This window comes from Ictalurus punctatus, chromosome 9, assembly GCF_001660625.3.
Source record: "Ictalurus punctatus breed USDA103 chromosome 9, Coco_2.0, whole genome shotgun sequence".
In the NCBI taxonomy this organism is placed as follows: Eukaryota; Metazoa; Chordata; class Actinopteri; order Siluriformes; family Ictaluridae; genus Ictalurus; species Ictalurus punctatus.
Window position 1 is genome coordinate 29,966,441 of NC_030424.2, and position 19,629 is coordinate 29,986,069.

Here is a 19,629-nt window from a genome sequence, read left to right on the forward strand (position 1 = left end):
AAAAATATATATAAATTAAATAAATAAATAAATAAACAATATTACTGGCACCCTGTCCAGGGTGTACCCCGCCTTGTGCCCGATGCTCCCTGGGATAGTCTCCAGGTTCCCCGTGACCCTGAAAACGAGTAAGCGGTAGAAGATGGATGGATGGATGTATAAACAATATTGAAACACTCACTTTTTGTTGCAACTGAGCAAAATCCCAGTGTAGCGCCTATCTCGGGTGAAGTGTCCGGCTTGTCGCTGCTTTGCCTGGGAACAAGCAGCACTGAGCCGGACAATTTACCCAGAAAACATGGAAGCCGTGGCCGAAGTGCTGCAGTCTGGCTCCCGGTCACCATCGACCATATAGTGAATGACACAAGTCAAAAGCGGAATGCTTGTTGCACCACCCATGTTACTATGGCAACCGGTAGTAGGAACGCTTACAGCGACTGGCGACTTGCATCAATAAAATCGCCGTAAGTGTGAACGTAGCATCAATGTAGTACAACGAGTTTATCGCCGCCAGTCGCTGTACCACGAAGTCGCAGATAGGCGTTCCACTTTTGACAACAAACCAAATCTCTTGCAGCTAAAATGAAACATTCTGGACAGAGAGCGTTTATATAAAAATTCACCAGTGTATATTTGGATCATATCATACAAGATAAAGGAGAAGCAGTGTGTGGTCTTTGCTGAAGCTGAAGCTCTTTGCACGAAACAATTCAGACCAATTCAGGCAGCATGACGGATCGCGGATCACCGTCTTCACTCTCCCATTGGCTACACCAAGTGGCTCCAAATATGCATAAAGTTAAACTATTCTCAGCTTTTCCACATCACTGGACACGCCAAAGTCTAGTCGCTAACAGTCGCTCACGTCGCTGGAAGTCGCCAGCTCTGACTGAAAAGAAACCGTCTCCGGTCCGGTTCTATTGATATATAGCATATGGTCATTGGCTGTATAAAAAACGAAGAGTTTCAGCAGAGAGGTTTTTTTTTTTAATGATGATGAGATCGTTTCTGGGCAATGACAGTCTAAGCAGTGTTTTATTTTTATTATTATTCTCTTTTCTCCTTCATACTATATCCTTTTGGCTAAGCAAATTCAGAAATTTAATATTCACTGACCAAAAAGAGACGTTCATTTTAGTCTTTACCCATTAAAAAAATGTAATCCATTACATAATGAAAGGCATGAAATTCATGGTATTTAATGAAATTCGTCATAATTTACATTATAATTAATATTAATTTCCTTTAATTTTCTGTCCAAGTGTACATTAATGTAACTTACACCAACAACTCCTTCAGTAATGTCGAAGTTGTTTGAATTTACTGACACCTACTGGTCAAAACATGAAATTACAGCAGATCTCACATTCCTGTTTTGGCCAGGTCTCTGAGGCTCAATTCTGGACTCCATTGTTCATATTTTTCTTCTCTTCCAGTGTTTAACACACCTTAAACACACAGGTAAGGTAACGGAATACCTGATACAGGTGCGTCAGGTGCTGGGAACGAGAATAAAAAAAAACAACAACACTCAAAACCAGCTGTGGCTTTTGAGGACTGGTTTGAGAAAGCCATTTAGAGAAACTGACCAAGATGACAATCATCACAATAAACACACAGAGAGAGAAGACTAGGCTAGCTCACTTTAATAAACAACAAATCATTTTATAATTAAATAAAATTTTTTTTCCATTTTATACATAATAAACCACGTGGGTATTTTTCATTTCGAGAATTGTCTTTGTACTTGAATAGAATTGGGTGCCGGTTTTAAAATTTAAAATTTGCTTTCGGAACCCTGTATCTGAACAGAGCTGAGTTTGTCGCTGCTCTTCTTCTTCCTCCGCTCGCTACAGGACAGAATAAACCAGGCAAAGACTCCGCCCACCACAGCTCCAGCCATCATCAACAGAGCAGCTACCCACGATGCCACTGAGCCGTGGGGGAAGATGGAAGATGGAATAGACACCGTTGGGTCAACAGGCTCAGAGTTAAAACTGTTTAATCGGGTAAAGATGAAGGGATGATCCTGAGAGAGAGAGAGAGAGAGAGAGAGAGAGAGAGAGAGTAAATGCATATACTTTACTGGGTTGCTATTTTCTCTATCTATCTATCTATCTATCTATCTATCTATCTATCTATCTATCTATCTGTCTGTCTGTCTGTGTGTCTGTCTGTGTGTCTATCTGTCTTTCTGCAACTGTCTGGCTATCGCTCTGTATTTGTGTATGTATGTATGTGTGTGTGTGTGTGTGTGTGTGTGTTTACCTGTGAGGGACAGTGTATCTTGCTGCGGTCGAAGGTGAAGTTGTTGTACGTCTGTTTGCTGCCCACTGGCTCCAACTGGCACAGAAGGGAAAAGACAATATGACAATATTAAAGGTGCAATCAGCAAAAATAATAACACGGACTAATAACAATTTATATGGACCAGTGACTAGACATCGAGACAGGGAGTCAAAAGCGAAGCCAAAATGTCTCTGAGGGCCTCTAGTGGCTGGCTGCGGTACAATTTCTAACCCCACCCATTCCATTCTCATGCTAGTGAATGGAGACTGAGCCAAACTTCCATCTTCATTTACGCCTCCACAAATTATTTCCAGGAATAGTGTCCTGTTCAGTTGATTCTCCCCCCAATGTCTTCCCTTACGATAAATGCGTTAGCTCCGTGCTAAATAAAAGGGCGTGGTTAATGAGGTGATCGATGGCTTCGGATCCTCACGCACGCGCGTACACGGACCTCATGAAAGCCGTGTCTCGGGATTAGATGAAAATCACGGAGAGAAGTGACCCCCCTCCCCCCGCCCCCCCCAAATAAGTCGTGTTAAGTGTAAATATCGACTGCTGTATTTATTACGTTCGTTACTTACATTACCGTAAAACAGATAATAATAATAATACAAAAATAATACACCAGCACAACAAATGCTAGACAAAGACCGCTACAAATGTCAGAACGTAAATATTAACGCTCCTTAGCACTAATCATACGTGTCTCGGGTGAGCTCTGGTGATGTGCAGGGGCTGATGGGTAAAATACTGTATTCCAGTGCTGACATAACAGAAGTCGCTTCAGAAACATGTCCTAGTGGCGGATTCTTTCTGACTTCATGTCTGGCCTGAAGTGTGTTTACGTGTTTCTGTGCTCGACATTTGTTCCACGGCGTGAAAGCCATCTCAGCATGGTCTTGTTCTCAGAAGAGTGTGTGTCCGTTTGCGTCGGTGTGTATTTGTGTGTGTGTGAGTGTGTGTGCACTCAGCAGATTGTTCCACTGAGGAAAGGCCATCTCAGCATGGCGACACTGTCAGCAGAATTGTGGGAGTGTTTGTGCAAGTGTGCGTGTGTGTGTGTGTGTGTGTGTGCTCACCATATTGTTCCACAGTGCAATGGCCATCTCAGCATGACCACGATCAGTGAAGTGGAAACAGTCCACTGAGAAGAAGCTCAGGTCTGGCTGCCGGTCCTGCAGGAAACACACACGGGTGTGAGTCCATTTTAGTGTGTGTGTGTGTGTGGATATTGACTAAGATTACTACACTCTTATTGGCTTCTCATAACCTTTTGTCAATGTAGAGTAGTACAGTGTAATAACGTATAGTAATAGAGTAGATACTATACCCTCTTTAGGGGAATTCAAAGCATGTAGCACAAAGCTTTCCTCCCACCATTTACCATGCGCTACCACATGGGAATAAGGCAAGTTTTTAATAAAGTACATTTTTATCTGGATTTAAATAAATAAATAAATAAATAAAGCTAGCACTCCCAATGTTCGATGGAGCACTATTTCAGACCGCAGGGGTGACGTAAGGATGGCCGATTTGGCCACTGATCCTCCAAAACCAAGCTGGAACTTGTCTTTCGAACCCAACTCTGTGTTCAAGCCTGTTTGTTAAAATATTACAGCCAAGACTGGAGTCCAAACAGAACAGATCCAAGCAGCAGGTCATTTACCACTTTAACCAGCGCTAATTCTTTAAGATGCTTCTGAGAACACACCATCGCTCGGTATGCGCGTCAACTCTTTTCCAAACCTTGTGAGGATGGAGGTTTTAAGCGTGTGGATTTATCCCTATTGAGCGAGACGGTGGTGATGGCGGTGAGGGGAAAAACTCCCCGAGATGATACGAGGAAGAAACCTCGAGAGGAACCGGACTCAGAAGGGAACCCGTCGTCATCTGGGGAACGACGGATAGTGTGAAAGTAAAGGAAAGATCGTTATGGTTTAATATGAAGTCTGTGTGTTGAACTAGTCCACTGTTCACTAAAGGAGACCCGAGTGTAGAACTGCATGTGGGGATCGCAGTCCCAAGGCCGTCGCAGCAACCGTAACCACAGCAACAACAGCTGGTATTACTAAAAGTAAGATAAACGGTGTTGAGTCAGGATCGCAGCTAGCTAGAGGACAGCGTCGAGGGATAGCGCTTGTTAAACCCAGTAAGATTCTTGGATTACGGCACCTAGATTACGGGTTAAACGATGAAGTAGCGCGTAATGAACTGCTGCTGAATTTTAAACGTCTACTCTGTCTGTGTTTTTCATAAAGATTGAAAAATACTTCCTGGTCCCGTCTGGAGGAATTTGAGAATCACGGACAGGGTTGAAAAGAATCGAATCCTGTTATTATTAATCTTGTTATTGCTTCCCATCAGCTTTGGTAAGTACGCTGTTCTAGACTGAGACCATGGCCTGAGGGCAGTTGTAGCCAGATTCCCCGTACGCCTTTCCGAAGAACATCTCGTTTTTGCTTATTTTTCCAGCGTATGCGCAGGAGATTTGCTTTGACTGGTAGGCTAGCGATAGATGTTCGGTACGTGTCCGTCCGTGTGCCGGCCAGTTTTCAGACTCACCTCTCCCATCGGAACCACCGTACTTTGGAAGAAAGGCTGCAGAACTACAGCAAAGTCGTCTCTGCTCTCATATTGTCCTCCAAACACCAGCCACTCGGTCTCCGTCTAACCGCAACGACAAGACAACACAGTGTTTTTGTGCCGGAAAGACACCAACCAAGGACGGGTAATGATCATCAAATTCACGGTCAGGTTCATATCCAGAGCTTCGCACAGGCGCACCATCACGTTACTCGCGTCAGGTGTGCATCGAAATACCACCAGAGGACACGTGTTAGACTTGCCGAAGCGCAGTCCTGGCGATTTAAGGCTAAATTATACCCGTTATGCTTTAGTATGTCAAAATAATATGAAAGTCGTGTCTTCATTGCTGTTGTGTTTTTTTTTTGTAATTACACGGACGTATGTTTCATTTCGTTTTTCAAACCTGTATTTGCCGATTGATCCTCTTCATCTCGACCAGCTCGACGGAGTTCTCTTCAGGACGCAGGAAGCACGGACACAGGGTCCTGAATCACACACACACACACACACACACACACACACACACACACACACACACGGTCAATGTGGACAAATAAAACAAAACAATTCTCAATATATTATTTAACAGAAGGAGTGACGTGAGTCATTTACGGTTGTAAGATGGTGCATCCTGTGGCGTTTGACTTTATCTTACGCAGGTCCTCAATCTGGAGGATCTCTACTAAATTGACCAGCACTCTGGGTACCTACACACACACACACACACACACACACACACTCTTCTCACAAACCTGTTTCTTTAGTTCATATTATGAGAATACAGCCTTTTCACGTACTCACCTCGTGATACAGGACGTCCAGAGCTTCCCTGATGTATCCGATGTACTTTTTAGGAGAAAGAGAGGTCTGGATGGACACACACACACACACACACACACACACTATTTAGAAAAAGAAGAATATGCTTTAGCTATATCTTTTTAAACCACAGCACTGGTCAGAAGGTGTTGATTAATTCTCTAGAACCGCGCAGGTTTATATCATCGTTACCGTTTCCATAGTAACAGCCCGTTCACAGGGACGTGTATAGGGACGCTCTAGATTATGAAGTCTGCTCCCCTACTGTAATAGCACATCCCCATCAAGGTTTATTCTTCTTACACAGAGAACTTCACTCTATCAGAGATTTTTTTTTTAAAACGATCTTTTTAAAACCGCGATCGAAGCGTTACTATAGAAACGCTAACCTATGAGAACGAGCGCGGCGATGTGCAGCTGCTCTACTGTCAGAGCTGCTGTTATAGCAGATTAATCAACACCTTCTGACCCAATCACGATCCAGAACTCAGCAGCGCCGTGGTGTAAAGAACATTATTAGTCCTTCTTCTCTGTTTTTCCCCCCTCAGATTTTCAATTCCTGTTTCAAAGAAGGCCATCTTAGTATAAAACGTCAATACTTTTTCCGATTTATTAAAGCGCACCTATTATGCTTTTTCAAATATTCCCTTTCATGTAGTGTGTGATATACGTAGCTCTTTGTGAATGTAAAAAGTCTGCAAAGAGTCAAAAATCAAAGCGCACGACAAACGGAGTTATCGACTCCCAAAAGAAGGAATCGATTCTGAACAGCTGAAACGAGTCGTTAGTGATTCCAGACTTTACTTCCTGTATTAACCCACGTAGGTTTGTCACAAAAAGCCCCGCCTCTGGTCTTCATCGGCTGCTCGCTGACAGCGGTAGACCGATCACGACAGACAGGGACGTCTGACCGATCAGAGCAGCGTATGCGCTCTGAAAGGAGGAATTTAGAACGAATCGTTTAGAACGAATCATTTAATGAATCGTTTGTGACACTGGGGGAGAAAAGGTAACGCTGCTGTTTAAATTATGAGCACGTTGAAGTGTTTTTTGACCTCGGATGCGTGTAAATCTATCGCACGAGAGCTTTAAAACAAAATTAGGCACGTTTCAAATCCTTAATAGGTGCGCTTTAAGTGTTATCGTACAGCATGTGACGTAGTCACGCATGAACAAAACGAATCGTCTTCCGCTCACCGGGTTTTCGCAGTACTGGCACAGGTCGTTACCGCCGACAAACACAGTCACCAACTTCCAGTCCTGCTCAAAGTCCACGCTCTGAGACGAAGAGAACACGTAAAGATAAAACCAGAATGGTTTTAATGTTAGTAAAAATACAGAGAAGTGAAATGAGAGGACAAGTCAGAAGCTCACCGTGCTGTTCTTTAACGCCTTCACCAAGTCCCTGACCTGGCCCGGGATATCACTGTAAACACAGATTAGACACAAAACGTGAACTGTGAGTGCGTCTGTGTACCATGTGAGTGAGTGAGTGTGTGTGTGTGTGTATACGTGCGTGTCTCACATTGCTTTAGCTCCGCTCACGGCCATATTGAAACCGTTGGGCCTCTTGCTGCGTCCTTGCGAGAAGCCGAACACATTCGGGTTGAACTTTTTCAGGATGTCTGCACGAGAGCAAGGATTTCACTCTATGAATTATCATCAGAACCGTACTACAGGATTCCCGCCCTCACGCTTCAATTCAAACTCTATTCTTCGCGACATTCATGGTTCTAAACGCGAGTCGTTCCACCCGTAACCGCTTCCTCCGCGTCTGTTTCACGACCCCGTCACTACCACTGCTCGGATGTCGTACTCGTACTCTGCTCAACGACAGTAACGTTGAATCTAATCTGATCGAATCCGATCCGATCCGAAATCGTACCAAAGACGACGTCGTTCGATAAACAATCAATTATAATCTATTATTTCCTTTCGAGATTTAAAAAAAAACAAACAAACAAAAAAAAACGTAATTTTTATTCAAGAGAGTCCTTCTTCACGTAGCCTAAATCGTCGTCTGATACGCAAACGATCACCGTGAGTCGATCAATATGCAAATTAGTCGATGACATCATCTCGCGGATTCTACTCTACTCCGAGAGCGGTATAAACACGTATTTACTACTTAACAGTATCGATTATTTATTAAGTCTGAAAGGGAAAAGAAATGCTCACGAAAGTCCGACACGATTTTTCAAATTTGTTGTCACGAAGGAGCCGAGAAACGTACGGGGGGGAGGGGCCCAGATTAAGGCTAGTTTAACATCAGCTTTAATCCGAATCTCTCAAATGTTAGCTTGAACGATATTAACACAATGGGCATACAAACTAGCCGAATGCTAAATAGGTAAGGTATGACCGTATACTCACTCGGTAGCGTGGTGACTGTTTCCAGAGTCTCATCGCCTCCGATGCTGTCAATCAAATCACACAGAAGGTTAGAAACCGAAACAGAGATGAGCGATGATTCGTCGTTGTATAACTCACCTCCAGGACACGCCCCTTTCCTCGTTCAGCAGCTGCAGGATGTTTTCCGCTTTGGCGCCAAAACCAGCCTGATAGAAATACGGTGTGTGTTCAGTCTGTCATGTTAACAATGTAATACATACAAATTTGTGTATAAATTTGCATAAACACACACACACACACACACACACACACACACACACACTTACGGTTATCGAGTCTCCGACAGCAGCGACTACGCTGATGTCTCCGGGTCGTAACCTGTGAACTGAGAAGGAGAGACAGATGTGTCACTGGACTGCTCAAAGCTACTGTAGTTAGCATGTAAGGGACGCCAGTTTAGCATCGTACACACACACACACACACACACACACACACACACACACACACACGGTCTCACCTGAGGAAGGCACAGTGTCGGAGGGACCGGTGTGCGTGCATGAGAAGTCACTGCCCCAGTTCTACACACACACACACACACACACACACACACACACACACACACACACACACACAGACAAAAATAAGGAGTAAGTAAGTTGTGCTGCTATAGGAAACTAATCAGAGACGGGGCGGGGCGACGATGCGGAATTACTTTTATCACCTGGACGTTGATTATTTTATTTCTCTTCCACCACAGAAATTTGCTAACAAGCACAAATGAAAGAATATCTATGAACAAATGACACATCATAGTGAGATATTTTTTATCCATTTATAGTTACAGCTGTGCCCTCACTAGGTCACTAGAGAAACCACAAAGCGTAAACTCCTCTGTTCCTGAAGATGTCCCGACGCTACGGCTTTACCTCGGGACACTGGAGACTCCTTCCATGAATAGTAAATAAACTCTTGACTTCCTTACAGAGAACATCACCACGGTGATGATTACACGCGCGTTTTAAGACCGGTTTACGCGGACCGCCGTCTGTACACGTCCCTGTGGACGAGCTGTTACCATAGAAACGATATTAGACCGAGCGCATTAATATACAGTAAACCTGTGCTGCTAACAGAGCCGCTGTTATATAAAACAAACAAACAAACAAACAAATCAACACCTTCTGCCCAATCAGAATCCAGAGTTATATACGTATACAGCGCTGTGATATTGTCATAATACTGATTCATCGAGTCGACAGCCGGATGGTGTGGAGGTTATGGTCCTTACTCACCGCAACCTTGGGCGTGGCTACGTATGCCAGCGCTTTGTTCCCAGTGGTCGGGAAATAAGGGGTGCTCTAAAGTGAAAACGTTACAGAAATCAAGAAATGTAAATACAGCATTTGTTATAATATTACAACAATAGCACACAAGGACAAAGCTCAATCGGTCGACGTCACGGTAACGCCGTTACCATGGAGTGACGCTGTCTGTAGAAATAAAACTGAACTGAAAGGAAATAATAAGAAAATGTGGCTTTAAAAACAGCTTACCGTAGAATGACACTTCATAGTCACGCCTTTGTTGAAGTCCACGGACGTGGTTTTACTGTTTACAGGCTCCAGCTGAAACAACATCATAAACATATCGTAAACAACATGTGTGCAATTATAATCTCAGTATGTATTTGTCTATGTGAACACACACACACACACACACACACACACAGCAGTGTGTCATACCATTATAATTATAATAGTCCAAAAAAGGTCATTTTATTTATGAAATACTGTATATTTTATAGAATTTATATACAAACAATGTTCTTATTATTGGCTGCTGTGATTTACACAACAGTGTGAGATATATATATATATATATATACACACACATACATACAGGTACATTTAAAAAAATGTGAATATCGTAGAAGTGTGATTTTTTTTCCCCGTGATTGAATTAAAAAAGTGGAACGTTCATATATTATATATTCGTTACACGTGAAGTGAAATATCTCGAGCCTTTGTTTGTTTTAATCTCGACGATTACGACTTGCAGCTCACGCGAATAAAACATCCAGCATCTCAGAATATTAGAATGAAGAAGTTATAATACAGAAATGTCGACCTGATGAAAAGTATGTTAATGATGTGATGTCAAAATTTTGTACTTTTTTTTATTATTATTATTGTTATTATTTTTTTTTGACATTTTATGGCTGACGCCCTTATCCAGAGTGACTTACGGTTATCTTATTTATACTACTGAGCAGTTGAGGGTTAAGGGCCTCGCTCAAGGGCCCAACATTGGCAGCCCTGAGGCTTGAACTCCTGACCTTCTGATCAGTAAAAAAATGATTATAATTTTTTTTTTTTTTTTTTAAATAAAACACTACTGGTAACGTTTATCAGCTGCCATGAAGCGACACTGCAGCTATCCTGTCCATAAAACTACCCGCTACATCACTGCAGATTATACACAGAAACCGTGCATTTTTGTCTCTAAGTGTCATACTGCAAAGCAATTTATCACCCACGATGCATACGATCAGTGTGCGTGTGTGTGTGTGTGTGTGTCTGAGATATTCTTAACGCATCTTTGCAGTAATCCTGGTTCATTACAGCAGTATTAGTGAAGTGTTAATACTGAAATATTAATAAGAAGATTTCTGCACAACTCACCATGTTGTTCCAGAGAGCTCGGGCCATGAGAGTGTGAGATTTCTGACTGAAATGGAAACAATCCCCAGCGAAGTAGGAGCGATCGGGCCTTCCATCCTGAGCGAGGTACAAAGAACATGAATAGCTGAATACCTGACATTACCATTACCCTATTTAAAAAAAAAAATATCTGAAAAACGGGGTTATTTTTGGCGCCCTTTACAAAATGAGCACAAATTTCCATATAAAACAAGTACTAATCATTTTAGTCCCAGTTTCAAAGGTTATTCTATATCCTTGGGTTTAGGATTCTTTATCCTGTTTAATATTTAAAAACTACTGTGTAGAAGTTTCATTTTCAACAATTAAAATAGTCTGCTCCTTTTTATAAAGGGGGCCAACAATTGAGTATGGTACGAATCCTGTTTTTATTTTACCGGCAGCACCGGAAAGATCACGTTTCTGAAAAATGGCTGTAAGACCACGGTGAAGTCCGAGCGAGTGTTATAGCGTCCAGAGGCCACCAGGTTTCTCGTTGCAGTCTGAGAACACATGCACAAAGACATGTCATCATCATCATCATCATCATTATGTTTACTTGGAATGGATAAAAAAATAAAATAGGATTTAAAAAAAAAGTTGGACAAATATATTTGTGTAATTGGCTTTTTCTCTGAGCCGGGTGTCCAAGGAAACACTGCTACATCTTTGACAATTTCTGAAATGTCAGGAAAACAGCTTAGTGGAATGATTTTGTCTGGCATCTTTTAACCCCTCACACTGTGCGATGAAAAAAACCAAACTGCTCGCTAAAAGCAAACCACCGTAAAGTGCGAGCACCGGGTTAAAGTGCGTTACGGATCAGAATCCGATTTCTCCCAGAGAGCGGCGTCTCACGAGTTTTCAGAAAGAAACAAACACTCTCAGTTGAGAAGTGAACCTTGTGCTGTTTTTGTCCCTCAACGGTGAAAAGAAACGCAGAAGTCGGATTGTCATTTTAAGTTTTAATGGATTTACAGTCCCTTCTGAAACTGTTGGAACAGCAAGGCCAACTCGGCAAGACGTTCGGGATTGAGACCACGAGATGAATATGAGAAGAGAGTTTTCAAAATTCTAGCCGTTATTTCCTGGCGTTTATACGTAGACGTGTTAAACGACGTAGCACACGGGGCATTTTGCCTCCCGTTTCACTTGTTAAAAAGGATAAACCAACACGAAGATCAGAGAGCTGTCTATGGGAGAAAAGCGAGCTGTTTTGAAGTTAAATGTCTTCAGTGTACAGCAAGAACAAACCAATTGGACTCAATGTCCCAATAGTTTCAGCGACGACTATAACCCCCCCCCCCCCCCCCGCCCCCCCCAAAAAACCTCTCTCCCCACACCTCTGCTTTAAAAAAAAACAAAACTTTCACATTTTTCACATTTAATCCTCCTGGATTGTACCGGATCGCTCTTTTATGACCTGCACTCACTCGGGTTCGGGTTAGAGCATAACTATACTGAAACTATAATCAAATATGCAAAAATTTACGACTTAAATCTTTGAAATGTACTTTTTGTCATTACTAGCAAACCTACAAAGAAATGTGAGTGGACACATCTCGCTGTGATTTCCTGCTGCGAAGGTAAACTCCCATCCCCATGCTAACTCAACCGTTTTCAGAATAAAATAGGTCACTGCGCTACACACCTGATATGCTGTGTTTATTGATTTTAAAGCCTGCAGCTCTGAAGATCCTTCTGCAGGGTTCAGCACACAGGGACATACACTCCTGTAACACACACACACACACACACACACACACACACACACACTATAAGACTTGATCTAAAAGGTGTGTGATATTCTGCATTATGACTCGAAGGTGCATCCACTCACTGCACCACCCAGGTGGGACAGCCGAGCGTGGTGTCCTGATGCAGCCGACGCAGTGGAGCGATCTGGAAAACCTCCACCAGATTCACTAGAACACGAGGAACCTACATGACAAGATACACACACACACACACACACAGACACGCACAGAATGTCACACATCATAACTCCCAGTGAGCCAGCGTTGGACTCTCGGGCTGTAAGTCACTTCGGATAAAAGAAATGTAAAACCGTGTATAACCAACACTACTGTTTTCATTCAGAGTTTGCTTTAATGACTTGTTCATATACTGACTGAAGGTCTTCGCTTTCCCTTTTATTTCCTCAACACAGCACAGTCGGGGGGTGAGCCTCTCGGTGCAGAGGGATATGATAATGACGGACGTGTAGAAGATTCAAAGCAGAGAGCGATTTAATACGGGAAATAAATTTATCTTCACTGGGACTGAGATAAAAGTCACACCTTACCGACTGCAGTTGATACACAGAGAGGCCACACCTCCTCTACTGACACAAAGGCCACACCTCCTTCAATGAAACCTATTGAAACAGAGGTTACGCCTTCTTCAATGAAACCTATGCAAACCAAAGCCACGCCTCCCTCATTGGGATTAACAATTACAGTCGTCACTTCTCCTTCACTTGGACTGATGGAAATAGAGATTAAACGTCTGCTGCGACTCATGCAAGAGGCCACACCTCCATTACTGTAACTGACACATAAACCACACCCCCTAGTCACTGAGACTGGCAGAAACAAAGGCCACACCTCCTACTCTGAGACTGACAGAAACAAAGGTCACACCTCCTACACTGAGACTGACAGAAACAAAGGCCACACCTCCTACACTGAGACTGACAGAAACAAAGGTCACACCTCCTACACTGAGACTGACAGAAACAAAGGCCACACCTCCTACACTGAGACTGACAGAAACAAAGGCCACGCCTCCTACACTGAGACTGTCAGATACAAAGGCCACACCTCCTACACTGAGACTGACAGAAACAAAGGCCACGCCTCCTACACTGAGACTGTCAGAAACAAAGGCCACACCTCCTACACTGAGACCACACCTCCTACACTGAGACTGTCAGATACAAAGGCCACGCCTCCTACAGTGAGGCTGACAGAAACAAAGGCCACGCCTCCTACACTGAGACTGACAGAAACAAAGGCCACACCTCCTACACTGAGACTGACAGAAACAAAGGCCACACCTCCTACACTGAGACCACACCTCCTACACTGAGACTGTCAGATACAAAGGCCACGCCTCCTACAGTGAGGCTGACAGAAACAAACGCCACGCCTCCTACAGTGAGGCTGTCAGATACAAAGGCCACGCCTCTTTCACTGAGACTGTCAGACACAAAGGCCACACCTCCTACACTAGACTGTCAGATACAAAGGCCACACCTCCTACACTGAGACTGTCAGATACAAAGGCCACACCTCCTACACTGAGACTGTCAGATACAAAGGCCACGCCTCCTACACTGAGACTGTCAGATACAAAGGCCACACCTCCTACACTGAGACTGTCAGATACAAAGGCCACACCTCCTACACTGAGACTGTCAGATACAAAGGCCACGCCTCCTACACTGAGACTGTCAGATACAAAGGCCACACCTCCTACACTGAGACTGTCAGAAACAAAGGCCACGCCTCCTACACTGAGACTGTCAGATACAAAGGCCACACCTCCTACACTGAGACTGTCAGATACAAAGGCCACGCCTCCTACACTGAGACTGACAGATACAAAGGCCACACCTCCTACACTGAGACTGTCAGATACAAAGGCCACGCCTCTTTCTCTGTACATCACCACTCTGAAAAGGAAACATCCTCTACTCCCTGCATATCTTTTAGTTGTTTTTTTTTTCTTTTTCCAAACATGAATGTCATATTTAACACTCCATATCTCTTTCACCTTTTGATGTAAGACGTCCAGAGCGTTGCGGATGTTTTTCGCAAAATTATCAGCAGAGTAAAGGGTCTAGAAGAAGATGAAAACATGATATTGATGAAAACAATAAAATAAAATGAAAACTTTATTAATTACATAAAAATGAAATATCCTATTAAAAGTCGGTGTACCGGGTCTTTGCATTGTTCACACAGATCATTTCCTCCGATAAACAGTGTGATGACCTTCCAGTCATTTTGGAAATTAATGCGCTGGATAGAGAAAGAGAAAGAGAGAGAAAGAAAGGGAATGAGATAGACAGAGAGAGAGAGATTTAGATCAAATGAAATAATAAGAATAAATAATGCTAAGACAGATACAGTGTGTAGGATTAGCGTAGTCTCACCGAGTCACTTGTCATTCTGGTGATGAGGGCTTGTGCCTGCGAGAGCAAGTCTCTGAAACGGGAAACCATCTTCAATTACGCATCACACAGACACAACTCAAATCTTCTTTCATTCCTTTGTTCATTTATTCATCTACAGTTGTGTTTAAAAAGCTAGTTATTATATATTCCACCGCCATGCTGATGAATTCTGGATCGTGATTGGTCAGAAGGTGTGGATTAATGTTCTACAACAGCAGCTCTGGCAGTAGCGCAGGTTTATATCGATGCGCTCGTTCGGATACTTTATCGTTTCCATAGTAACAGCTCATTCACTGTACTGCGGATGCTCGGATTAGTGACACGTGTATCCCGCTGATACGGTGAAGATTTCTGTAAGGAGACGTTTATTTAACTTGTACGGAAGGAGTCTCCAGTGTCAGAGCTTCGTAACAGTCCGAGGTAAGGCGGAGAGGAAAAGAGAGAGAGGCAGGTGAGGGAACGAGTATGATGTGTTATTCTTTAATAAAGAAAACATTGCAATTGTTGGCAAATTGCTTCAGTAGAAGCAGAATAATGATAATGAGTCTTTATTGGTCACATATACGTTACAGCAGAGTGATGTTTCTTCACATATCCCAATTTGTTAGGAAGTTGGGGTTAGAGCACAGGGTCAGCCATGATACAGCCCCCTGGAGCAGAGCGGGTTAAGGGCCTTGCTTAAGGGGTAAGTGGTAGCTTGGCAGTGCTGGGGCTTGAACCCCAGAGCCTTAACCACCCCAGAGCCTTAACCACCCCAGAGCCTTAACCACCCCAGAGCCTTAACCACCCCAGAGCCTTAACCACCCCAGAGCCTTAACCACCCCAAGCCACTACTGCCCCAAGCCACTACTGCCCCAAGCCACTACTGCCCCAAGCCACTACTGCCCCAAGCCACTACTGCCCCAAGCCACCACTGCCCCAAGCCACCACTGCCCCACCCATCACTGCCCCACCCATCACTGCCCCACCCATCACTGCCCCACCCATCACTGCCCCATAAATAAAACACTGTGGGACATGTGTAACGTGTAATGTGTAATTAAGTCAAGTTCAAAACGATAAAAGGTGAAGTAAAAGCAGTTCATTTGTCTGATTTGTTTGGTACAGCCGGTACTGACTTGCTCTTGGATCCGCCTACAGCCTGGTTGAGGAACGCCTGCGCTGTTGTGGCTTTGCCCGTCCCGGTGGAGAAGCCGGTGAGCGAAGGGTTATACTTCCTCAGGATGTCTGAACAACAACACAAACTACAGTGAAGGTCTGAACGCATTGTAAAAATCATATACATACATACATATTCTCAAATATATTTTATATATTTATATTTGTGAGTGTGGTCTTTCTTTGTCCCAGAATCTTCATCAAAGTAAAAACCTCCCGCTCATGCATTTTCCCCCCGTATCCTACAGGACCCCTGGTCCCGATACACACCTCTATTGCCTAATATCGACCTGACGCTGTGATGTATTTCCCCTCTGCCTGTAGCATGTTTACTTTCGTTTTTTTTTTCTGCCCTGTCTCCGCCCCTGTCGTGTTATGGGTTGTTCCTTTTGTCATCAGCTCTTCTCGTTTCCCTTTCCCGTTTGTATATTTAAATTGCCGTGTGTCTTAATTCTGGGCGAAGTACCGTGTCTCCGTGTTTTGCCCCCAGACCCGTACCGAGCCTTTGTTCTTTGTCCTCGTTTCCCGGTCCTTTGATCCCGCTCTCGTCCTCGTACCCTGTGTCTGTTTTTTTTTACTATATTTTTGCCTGTCGATTTGGATTTGTCACACGCAACACGACACACGCCCTGTGGAACTTTCTTCCCAGCAGTCTAAAAAAAATACACTCCGGTATCTTTATTTGTATCGGTTTAGAGATTACTCTATATAATATTATATTTGTATTCTGTTCCATCGCTAATATGCACAAGACACTCATTTATTTGAATTCATTCGAGACGGTCCTATAGACACGGACGTTTCCGGCTCCCAGGAAAAGCAGTTGGTTTAGCTGGCCAGACACTAAGACTGGGAGATAGGAAGCTGTAATCGACCGAATTGGAGACGAACGTTACAGACAAAGAGCAGACAAACTAGACATCAGCTGTACGCACTTGCTAAGGTGGTCACAGATGAGAGATCTCCATCTCCGCCGATGCTACAGAGAAAGTCACAACACACAAGACAAACAAATATTAACAGACGCTAATAGTATGTATTAACAGATGTTATTAATCTTATCTTAAACTCAGTAAAAATATTTAGTGGGTTATAAATCTGTGGGTTTTATTGCCGTTCTCAGTGTGTGTGTGTGTGTGTGTGTGTGTGTGTGTGTGTGTGTGTGTGTGTGTGTGTGAGCTTTACCTCCATGACAGACCACGATACTCGATCAAGACGGCAGGAAGGTTATTCTGACCGGCACCCGCTCCATATGCGGCCTGTTTGTAAACAAAGGAAGTGACATCACTAATCATTAGCATGCGGTTAGTTCTATCTATCTATCTATCTATCTATCTATCTATCTATCTATCTATCTATCTATCTATATACATATAACATAATATAAACATTAAAATGTTGTCTAGAAATGAATTTTCGAATATGGTAAGATGTTTTGGTCTGTCACGGCTCAGTAGTTAAATGAGACTCGTTCGCTATACTCTTAACAACAAAGGTTCTTCGGTGGTTCTTTACAGCACCATTGGTTCTGCAAAGAACCTTCTTCTTGTCAAGGACCATTTTTCATTGTATAAGAGCTGTATGATTCTTTGGGGATTAAAGAAGTTCTTCATGGTTCATTAGAGGTTCTTCAGAGCAGTGCATTGGTTCTTCAAGGTTTCAGCCCTTAACAGGTTAAAGTCAACCCTATATATAAGGTTCTCTTGGCATCACTCTTAAGAACCTTACTTTGGTTCCTTAAAGCACTAACTAAGGTTTTTTTCTTTTCTTTTTTTTTAAAGAACGATTATGACATATACCAAGGTTCTTTGTAGCACTGCTGTGAAGAACCCTTTCTGGGATCTCTAAAGAACCTGACAACTTAAAAAGGTTCTCCTATGGCATTAGGCTGAAAACCCCCCCTTTTGTTTTTGGTTCTAATTGGAACCTTTATTTTTACCCAAGGCATGTTTAATGTCTGATGCTTTCTCACGACAAAAGGTTACTTTTTCATCTGCAGTGTTGAGTCAGTTTTATACAGAACCCTGGGGTGCTAGTGTGGTGTGTTCTCCACCTCAGTGTGGTTCTTAAGGCAGGCGAGAACACAGCAATCACACTCGTGTCCGAGGTGGTCTCGGTTCTGCTTCCAGGGGGTGGAGCTTTAACTGATCTAGCTCCTCCTACCTAGGCCTAAGCCAAAAGTCAACGACTCAGTGTGTTTCAGGCTGGATAATTGTGTGTAATGTGTTGATTCATGTTGTACAGCGTTGTGTTGGTTATGGGTTATGGGTTAAGGTTATGGGATGAGTTGGATCAGATCCAGCTCTACCCCGTGGACTTTTGGTTCTGCAGTGACGTCTATCTAGATTTTGGGTTATTGGTGAGATGTCAGTAAAAAGTAAAGCTGCTCTGACCGTCATGAAGCGTGTGTGTGTGTGTGTGTGTGTGTGTGTGTGTGTGTATAACCACATATGGATAATAACTCACCGTGAGCGAGTCTCCTAATGCTCCCACCACTTTGACATCTGCAGGTCGGAGGTAATGCACTACAACGCAAGGAACATCAGGACATCAGGAACAACATTGCTGAGCTTGGAGGATCAGTTCAGAATCTGTCTCTAGACCTGTAATATTCATAAAACTGTGATTTGCTGTATTCAACTTTCTGTGTTTACGACTTCTCGACATTTTTCTGGCCCTGAAATTAGCCCCGCCCCCTCCAGTCAGAACAGAGCTGCGCAGCTCCACTGTTTTCCATCAGAAGCCTTCAGTTTTAATTTAGTGTGTGTGTGTGTGTGCATGTGTGTGTGTGTGTGTGTTTGAGCTTCACCTGAGGTGGGGACTGAGGGAGACGGACTTGTAACGGTGCATGGAAAACTGGTAGCTTTCTTTTGAGACGATACACACAGATAAAATACACATAAACATCCAGAGACTTAAAGAACAAACACACACATATGAGAGAGAGAGAGACAGATATATATATATATATATATATATATATATATATATATATATACAGAGAGAGAGAGAGAGAGAGACTCACAGTAATGGTCTGTGATTCTGCTCTGTGAGAGCCACTCTTTGGCTGCATGACAGGTGAGTTACGCGGTGTGTAAAGATACGGCTTCTCCTAGATAAGAGCAACAGATTTAGTGTGTGTGTGTGTGTGTGTGTGTGTGTGTGTGTGTGTGTGTGTGTGTGTGTGTGTGTGTGTGTGTGTGAGTGTGCAGACAGAGAGACAACACAAAATGTTGCAGAAATGGAGCAAAATGTTACAACACTATAGGGTTATTAAAGTAAAATCATTAAAAAAAAAACCCTAAACATTTATTGCGAATTAAAATAAGATTCATTTAACAAATGAAATTAACCTTATAATCGCATTTAATATATTTATATCAAGAATTTCATTTGCATATCGTGGCCACTAATACGAACAGGAATAGAGTAAAAGGGATGAGAGAGTTTATTTTAAATATATATATAATTTACTAGTGTAATAAAATAATATTATATTGTTTATATTATATTTCATAATCAAAACATCAAAAATCCTCGCGTTT

At 43.0% G+C, this 19,629-nt stretch overlaps 1 protein-coding gene across 1 annotated transcript in view; it reads right to left on the reverse strand.

Moving 5' to 3' along the window:
* Nucleotides 1-1,630: 1,630 nt before the first annotated feature.
* Nucleotides 1,631-19,629, reverse strand: part of plb1 (phospholipase B1) — a 34,291-nt gene continuing 16,292 nt past the window's right edge. The window contains exons 14-42 of the mRNA XM_053682614.1: nt 19,110-19,196; nt 18,894-18,951; nt 18,551-18,609; nt 17,270-17,343; nt 17,020-17,063; nt 16,045-16,153; nt 14,906-14,957; nt 14,691-14,771; nt 14,524-14,589; nt 12,587-12,687; nt 12,398-12,479; nt 11,145-11,249; nt 10,729-10,824; nt 9,601-9,672; nt 9,340-9,405; nt 8,565-8,625; nt 8,373-8,431; nt 8,185-8,252; nt 8,068-8,111; nt 7,220-7,319; nt 7,069-7,120; nt 6,892-6,972; nt 5,677-5,742; nt 5,488-5,582; nt 5,279-5,360; nt 4,852-4,956; nt 3,369-3,464; nt 2,269-2,343; nt 1,631-2,029 (exon numbers count right to left, since the gene is read on the reverse strand). Of these exons, the coding sequence (XP_053538589.1) occupies nt 1,778-2,029; nt 2,269-2,343; nt 3,369-3,464; nt 4,852-4,956; nt 5,279-5,360; nt 5,488-5,582; nt 5,677-5,742; nt 6,892-6,972; nt 7,069-7,120; nt 7,220-7,319; nt 8,068-8,111; nt 8,185-8,252; nt 8,373-8,431; nt 8,565-8,625; nt 9,340-9,405; nt 9,601-9,672; nt 10,729-10,824; nt 11,145-11,249; nt 12,398-12,479; nt 12,587-12,687; nt 14,524-14,589; nt 14,691-14,771; nt 14,906-14,957; nt 16,045-16,153; nt 17,020-17,063; nt 17,270-17,343; nt 18,551-18,609; nt 18,894-18,951; nt 19,110-19,196 (2,388 nt within the window). The 3' untranslated portion in view covers nt 1,631-1,777. The remainder of the gene's footprint in view (nt 2,030-2,268; nt 2,344-3,368; nt 3,465-4,851; nt 4,957-5,278; nt 5,361-5,487; nt 5,583-5,676; nt 5,743-6,891; nt 6,973-7,068; nt 7,121-7,219; nt 7,320-8,067; nt 8,112-8,184; nt 8,253-8,372; nt 8,432-8,564; nt 8,626-9,339; nt 9,406-9,600; nt 9,673-10,728; nt 10,825-11,144; nt 11,250-12,397; nt 12,480-12,586; nt 12,688-14,523; nt 14,590-14,690; nt 14,772-14,905; nt 14,958-16,044; nt 16,154-17,019; nt 17,064-17,269; nt 17,344-18,550; nt 18,610-18,893; nt 18,952-19,109; nt 19,197-19,629) is intronic.